The 7,500-nt window shown below is 43.4% G+C and overlaps 2 protein-coding genes across 4 annotated transcripts in view; both read left to right on the forward strand.

The window, feature by feature from the left end:
• Positions 1-644, forward strand: part of spata5l1 (spermatogenesis associated 5-like 1) — a 9,333-nt gene extending 8,689 nt beyond the window's left edge. For all 3 annotated transcript variants that reach the window (XM_017684806.1, XM_017684807.2, XM_017684805.2), the window contains exon 9: positions 347-644. In XM_017684806.1, the coding sequence (XP_017540295.1) occupies positions 347-502 (156 nt within the window). In that variant the 3' untranslated portion in view covers positions 503-644. The remainder of the gene's footprint in view (positions 1-346) is intronic.
• An 860-nt stretch (positions 645-1,504) lies between these two features.
• Positions 1,505-4,180, forward strand: c7h15orf48 (chromosome 7 C15orf48 homolog). The gene is made up of 5 exons (XM_017684809.2): positions 1,505-1,644; positions 2,085-2,153; positions 2,236-2,324; positions 2,482-2,542; positions 3,750-4,180. Exons 2-5 carry the CDS (start codon positions 2,109-2,111, stop codon positions 3,816-3,818), a joined length of 264 nt encoding a protein of 87 aa, XP_017540298.1. The 5' UTR covers positions 1,505-1,644; positions 2,085-2,108; the 3' UTR covers positions 3,819-4,180.
• The last annotated feature ends 3,320 nt before the right edge of the window (positions 4,181-7,500 follow it).

A 7,500-nucleotide genomic window follows, 5' to 3' on the forward strand; every position in this document is an offset into this window, starting at 1 on the left:
ATCATCAACATTCCATATAAGCTCAGAAGACTCGTGTAGGTTCTCTGGTGGTTCTGGATGGTAAATAAAGTGTCTATATCTGTGTTGTAGTCATGGCGACGCCTGGTTCCCATCACCACCACTGTAAAGACGTCTGAACCGTTTCACACCAAACCCTCTGGATCTCTGTTTACACCTCACTCACTTTCTGAATTTTGTGGAATTCCACCACTTTTCAGAAATGTGGAAAAGTGGTGGAATTCCATCTTAAAGCGATAGTCCAGTGAAAATAAATCAGACTGATCTGATGCTTTAGTGCAGGCTTGGAGTTGTGTTGTACCAGCGTCTGTGTTCTTGTCATCTGCAGGCGGCCCTGTTGGCTCTTCAGGAGGAGGGCATGAGTGTATCCACAGTTCAGCACCAGCACTTCCTGAAAGCCCTACAGCGTGTTAGCCCCTCTCTCACTGCCCACCAGCTCCTACAGTACCAGCTGCTCTTCAGCTCAACCCTCAGCTGCAGTTAGGGCCGTGCACCTGGCTGCGTGCGACAGCAGCGCTGCATTTTAAATGAACATCGTCGTTTTGTAATGTGCCGATACGTGAAGCCCTGTATAACGTCTGTGCCCGGCACACATTAAGCTCCTGATTAAAAAACGTTTTTGCAGGTTTTTTGTGTTTTTACTGTGATGTACAGTGCATGAAAGTGAAACTTGAGGAAGAGAATGTCTGTTATGCCCCCCAGACTGCCTCCGTCTGCCCCGTCTACATCCACTTCAAAACAATCCTCAACACAAACCCTGAGTGAGAAGGTCAGAGCGTGCCGGGGCCTGCCCACTGAGGCATGTGTGACCGTTCTGTAGTTTAGGAAACACACATACCACCAGCACCTCTCTGTATGAGTCATACACAGTACAATACAACACGTATAGAAGGAATTCGTATGGGTGGTGTCATAGAATCATTTAACACACGTACTGAATAATTCATAGTAGATAATAATTCATAGTAGCTACTGAATAATTCATAGTAGCTACTGAATAATTCATAGAAGATGCTGAATAATTCATAGTAGGTAGTGATTACTCCATAGAACGTACTACATATTTAATTTTACACACTGAAAGGAATTAAAGTGGTGAAATTGTGCTTTATTAATAGTGTTTTTGGTGCGGGCGCTAATGGGGCCAGCTTGTGCTCATATTGAGTTTATTCATCACTACAGTGCAAAATGTGTTTATATAGGCCCCTTAGACGTGTGCCCAAAAGTTACGTGTGCTGTATGTCACGTATGTGATCCTGCCTCAGACTGGACGTGTGTGTCGTGCTCACTGACCCCCTCCCCAGCCACCACCCCCCCCGCCTTATCTGAGAGCTGGAAATACCAGCTTTGCTCTCTGCTGCACTGGGGACGTTATTTTGGAGTCCGGCTCTTTACTCTGCCTCCACAGGCTGTCCTTACAGGAGTGACTTTGTGGAAAATCAGCCACCAGGGGGTGCCACACGCTGCTGAGGATTGTGGTTGCCATGGTGAAGCAGTTCTTCCTGATAGATGTCAATACACAGTGTGTACGTGCCTTGGTGCTCGTCCCACCTGCACTATAAAGCTGGTGGCGGCGGGATGCTGAGCAAAGTCAGCCGGCAAGTCATCAGACAACTTCACAGTGAGGTAGGACCAATCATTAATCGGCATTCACACTGAGTAATTACACCATTACTGGCATAATTAAGACTTATCATAACGAACAGCCATAAGTATGAAGTGTGACGCTGTGTCACGTTCTTAATTATTTAATATTTAATTAATAGAGTAACTGTGTAATTAAAAATGAAACAACTGAAATCAGTGCAGTGTAGTTACACTGTAATACGGTCCCAGTCATTCATAACTAAGTGCAGTGTATAATTAATTAATTAAAAGTAATCATAAGATTTCTGTATAAGCAGTTGTGTAAACAATCTTACATTTAAGCCATTCCATCCTATAGTTATGAATTATAATAATTCAGAGAGTACGTTCTGTTAATTAGCTCAACGTGTGTGATGTCCTTGCTGTGTATTAAGGCTGTATTACATGGTTAATTACCTTGTTATTATGTTTATCTGAAGGTTAGACTAAACTAAGCTGTGAAAATGGTGACGGGAGGTTTTCTGCAAATGCTGAGGAAAAAGAAAGAGGTTAGGCTCCACTGCCTGTTCCAGACTATTCAGCTATGGTCAGTATTTTAAGCTTAAACCCGTGCGTCTGTTTCCCCTCCAGCTCATTCCTCTGATCGGCTTCATGGCTTTCGCCGCCACCGGAGCCACAACTGCCAGCATTTACTTCCTACTCACCAAGCCTGATGTCATGTAAGCACATTATCAACAGGTTCCGCATGCCCGGCACGCTTTCCTCCCCCACCTGGCCGGCGCGCCTTTCAGCAGCAGCTGTGAGCTTGTTTATTAATCATTTATTAATGCAGTCGGGTCATTTTTCCTATGTGGCTTTTTTTTTTTTTTTTTGTAGCCTAAACAAAAGCAGAAATCCTGAGCCGTGGGAAACGCTGGACCCATCCAAGCCGCAGAAGGTAAAGCTCTGATGATGCTGTGCTGTGTGTGTGCAGTGCCTCTGTCATTCTCGAGGCCACTTCACACCAGCTGTGAGGCGCCACAGAGAACGTGCAGCGCGGCAGACGCCGCGAGGCGGAAGTGAGAGCAGGAAGGTCTGAGGGCGGAGGAGGTAGAGCAGTGATGGATAGAGCTGAGGTGTAGGGGGAGGGGGTGGGGGGGGTGAGAATAAATACAGTAAAATACCTTTTTATATTTATATATATCACTATCTCAGTGTGTGTTTGTGTGACTTGAGTTTATTCAGTCAGCAGTGTTGAGGCAGCAGCGGCACAGCAATCAGGTGGCAATGAGGTCTTAACAACAATGAGGTATTGATGAGGCAGCAGCAGAGTGTTAATGAAGTAGTGATGAGAAAGTAAAAAGGTAAGAATGAGGCAGAGGTAGTAATGAAGCAGAGATGAGGCAGCAATGAGGTGGTACTTTGGCAGTAATGAGGCAGCAGTAAGGTAGCCTTGAAAATGATGAGGTAGTGTTGAGGCTTTGTTAATGTAGAGATGAGGTACTAATGTGACAGTGATGAAACGGACGAAATAGCAATAAGGCAATGACGAGGTAGCAATGAGGCACTGATTAGGCAGCAATACAGAAGAAATGAAGTAGTGATGAGGTAGCAATGGGGCAGGGATTTTCCAGAGATGAGGCAGTGATGAGGTAGTAATGAGGCAGCAGTTTTCCATGAGTCAGGCAGTAATGAGGTAGTATTGAGGCAGCGATTATCCAGAGATGACACAGTGATGAGGTAATTATAAGGCAGCGATTTTCCAGAAGTGAGGCAGTGACAAGGTAGTAACGAGGCAGTGATGAGGTAGTAATAAGGCAGCGATTTTCCAGAAGTGAGGCAGTGACGAGGTAGTAATGAGGCAGTGACGAGGTAGTAATAAGGCAGCGATTTTCCAGAAGTGAGGCAGTGACGAGGTAGTAATGAGGCAGTGACGAGGTAGTAATGAGGCAGCGATTTTCCAGAAGTGAGGCAGTGACGAGGTAGTAATGAGGCAGTGACGAGGTAGTAATGAGGCAGTGATGAGGTAGTAATGAGGCAGTGACGAGGTAGTAATGAGGCAGTGACGAGGTAGTAATGAGGCAGTGATGAGGTAATAATGAGGCAGCAGGTTTCCAGAGATAAGGCAGCTCTAATCCACTCTCTCTCGATCTCTGTCCCTCCAGCTCATCACCATAAAGCAGCAGTGGAAGCCTGTGGAGGAGGTCCAGATCGTGAAGGGGCTCACCAAGTAAACACCTCACCCCTCCACGGCGTGACCCTGTCCATCCCTCCATCCCTCCATCCCTCGCTCCCTCGCTCTCTCTCGCCCACGCACCCTCTGCTCACCAGTCTCGCGGAATCTTTCCCGCACAGACTCGCGCTCACAGGCTCAGTGTGCGGAAACGCTTCTGCTGTATTGGTGAGATCTCATTGCGTGGGCGTGGCTTAGAGTGCTTGTGCTCCCTATGGGGGTAAGGGGAGGGGTGATTATTTGCATATATGTGATTTGCATATATCTAATTGAATAGCAGTGTGCAGAGCTGCACTGTGCTGTTATGTAATGATGTGCTGTGACTGTACATACTGGTGCTGAATAAATGAATGTTTAACCAAAGAGTCCGTCTCTTAAAACTCTCTTAAACGTCTCTTAAACGTCTCTTAAACCTCTCTTAAACGTCTCTTAAACGTCTCTTAAAACTCTCTTAAACGTCTCTTAAAACTCTCTTAAACGTCTCTTAAACGTCTCTTAAATGTTTCTTAAACGTCTCTTAAACGTCTCTTAAACCTCTCTTAAACCTCTCTTAAACGTCTCTTAAACGTCTCTTAAAACTCTCTTAAACGTCTCTTAAAACTCTCTTAAACCTCTCTTAAACGTCTCTTAAACGTCTCTTAAATGTTTCTTAAACGTCTCTTAAACGTCTCTTAACTCTCTTAAACGTCTCTTAAACGTCTCTTAAACGTCTCTTAAACGTCTCTTAAAACTCTCTTAAACCTCTCTTAAAACTCTCAAACGTCTCTTAAACGTCTCTTAAACATCTCTTAAAACTCTCTTAAACGTCTCTTAAAACTCTCTTAAACCTCTCTTAAACCTCTCTTAAACGTCTCTTAAAACTCTCTTAAACCTCTCTTAAACCTCTCTTAAACGTCTCTTAAAACTCTCTTAAACGTCTCTTAAACGTCTCTTAAACATCTCTTAAACGTCTCTTAAACCTCTCTTAAACCTCTCTTAAAACTCTCTTAAACGTCTCTTAAACGTCTCTTAAACCTCTCTTAAACGTCTCTTAAACCTCTCTTAAACCTCTCTTAAACGTCTCTTAAACCTCTCTTAAACCTCTCTTAAACGTCTCTTAAACGTCTCTTAAACCTCTCTTAAACGTCTCTTAAACGTCTCTTAAACCTCTCTTAAACCTCTCTTAAATGTCTCTTAAACCTCTCTTAAACCTCTCTTAAACCTCTCTTAAATGTCTCTTAAACCTCTCTTAAACCTCTCTTAAACGTCTCTTAAACGTCTCTTAAACCTCTCTTAAACGTCTCTTAAACGTCTCTTAAACCTCTCTTAAACGTCTCTTAAACCTCTCTTAAACGTCTCTTAAACCTCTCTTAAACCTCTCTTAAACGTCTCTTAAACCTCTCTTAAACCTCTCTTAAACCTCTCTTAAATGTCTCTTAAACCTCTCTTAAACCTCTCTTAAACCTCTCTTAAATGTCTCTTAAACCTCTCTTAAACCTCTCTTAAACGTCTCTTAAACGTCTCTTAAACCTCTCTTAAACGTCTCTTAAACGTCTCTTAAACCTCTCTTAAACGTCTCTTAAACCTCTCTTAAACGTCTCTTAAACCTCTCTTAAACCTCTCTTAAACCTCTCTTAAACCTCTCTTAAACGTCTCTTAAACGTCTCTTAAACCTCTCTTAAACCTCTCTTAAATGTCTCTTAAACGTCTCTTAAACCTCTCTTGAACGTCTGTTAAACGGTTTCAGGCTTACCTCGTACAGAGCTGTAGGTAGAAGAGTTCATTTTTGATTTATCGGTTGTGTTACTGCTCTCCTGCCCACACCCTGACTTTATAACAATGTTATCTGAGCCTGCCAGCCCTCAGCAGCGTAATCCATTAGGAATATATCATTCAGCTAAATGCTCACCGAGCTCCGCTGAGTCACTGGGCTTTTAACGTAATTGCACTTGGAACTTCCCTCCAGCACCAGCTACACCATCAACATGTTTATTGTGGTGGTAAAAAGGCCTCCAGAAAAATGAAGAAGCGGGGAGTGACTCCAGCATGATCAGCACTGCAGGCTTCAGACGCCTACTCACACCATGCTGCTGTCCAGGCTTTCATCCTGAATGTGCATTCGCAGCAAGCACTTCCACATCATCTGGAAGGAAGCTCTGCAGTGGAGAATGTCTTAATTGGCATTTTCTTGTAGTGAATCCCAAAAATAATCGGATAAAATGTACAATGAATGTGTTCTGCTGTACGGTGAGCAGAAACACTGAGTGTGTTTACACTTAATAATCTGATAACTGCAGAAAATCAGACTGTGTCAGTAACCGGTTCAGTGTTGCTCAGTGTTCATGGCACTCTTCCAATGTCCTCTTACATTTGTGTAGTTCTTTCTGGCAATGACCTCCAGGGAACAGCTCATCTGGATTGATAGCAGCTCTGTAGTGAAATATAATGACAACAATCCTAGTCATTTGTCATTTTTTCACAGTAACTATAAAGATCTGATGGTGGTAGTGTAAGGACCCAGTAGAAGTAGAAGTAGAAGTAGAAGCCGTATCGCCCCCTACGCTTCCTGTAGTGTATTACAGTCTGTCAGAGCGACTGTGTGGATCATATGAACATTATAGAGCTTTTTAAATGAAACAGTAGAAGCCGTATCGCCCCCTACGCTTCCTGTAGTGTATTACAGTCTGTCAGAGCGACTGTGTGGATCATATGAACATTATAGAGCTTTTTAAATGAAACAGTAGAAGCCGTATCGCCCCCTACGCTTCCTGTAGTGTATTACAGTCTGTCAGAGCGACTGTGTGGATCATATGAACATTATAGAGCTTTTTAAATGAAACAGTAGAAGCCGTATCGCCCCCTACGCTTCCTGTAGTGTATTACAGTCTGTCAGAGCGACTGTGTGGATCATATGAACATTATAGAGCTTTTTAAATGAAACAGTAGAAGCCGTATCGCCCCCTACGCTTCCTGTAGTGTATTACAGTCTGTCAGAGCGACTGTGTGGATCATATGAACATTATAGAGCTTTTTAAATGAAACAGTAGAAGCCGTATCGCCCCCTACGCTTCCTGTAGTGTATTACAGTCTGTCAGAGCGACTGTGTGGATCATATGAACATTATAGAGCTTTTTAAATGAAACAGTAGAAGCCGTATCGCCCCCTACGCTTCCTGTAGTGTATTACAGTCTGTCAGAGCGACTGTGTGGATCATATGAACATTATAGAGCTTTTTAAATGAAACAGTAGAAGCCGTATCGCCCCCTACGCTTCCTGTAGTGTATTACAGTCTGTCAGAGCGACTGTGTGGATCATATGAACATTATAGAGCTTTTTAAATGAAACAGTAGAAGCCGTATCGCCCCCTACGCTTCCTGTAGTGTATTACAGTCTGTCAGAGCGACTGTGTGGATCATATGAACATTATAGAGCTTTTTAACTGAAACAGTAGAAGCCGTATCGCCCCCTACGCTTCCTGTAGTGTATTACAGTCTGTCAGAGCGACTGTGTGGATCATATGAACATTATAGAGCTTTTTAAATGAAACAGTAGAAGCCGTATCGCCCCCTACGCTTCCTGTAGTGTATTACAGTCTGTCAGAGCGACTGTGTGGATCATATGAACATTATAGAGCTTTTTAAATGAAACAGTAGAAGCCGTATCGCCCCCTACGCTTCCTGTAGTGTATTACAGTCTGTCAGAGC

Source organism: Pygocentrus nattereri, chromosome 7, assembly GCF_015220715.1.
Source record: "Pygocentrus nattereri isolate fPygNat1 chromosome 7, fPygNat1.pri, whole genome shotgun sequence".
Taxonomy (NCBI): domain Eukaryota; kingdom Metazoa; phylum Chordata; class Actinopteri; order Characiformes; family Serrasalmidae; genus Pygocentrus; species Pygocentrus nattereri.

Coding starts and splice junctions, on each gene's coding strand:
- c7h15orf48 (XM_017684809.2), top strand. CDS start 2,109: ATGGTGACGGGAGGTTTTCTGCAAATGCTGAGGAAAAAGAAAGAG. Junction 2,325..2,481: donor CTCACCAAGCCTGATGTCAT/GTAAGCACATTA, acceptor TTTTTTTTGTAG/CCTAAACAAAAGCAGAAATC. Junction 2,543..3,749: donor ACCCATCCAAGCCGCAGAAG/GTAAAGCTCTGA, acceptor CTGTCCCTCCAG/CTCATCACCATAAAGCAGCA.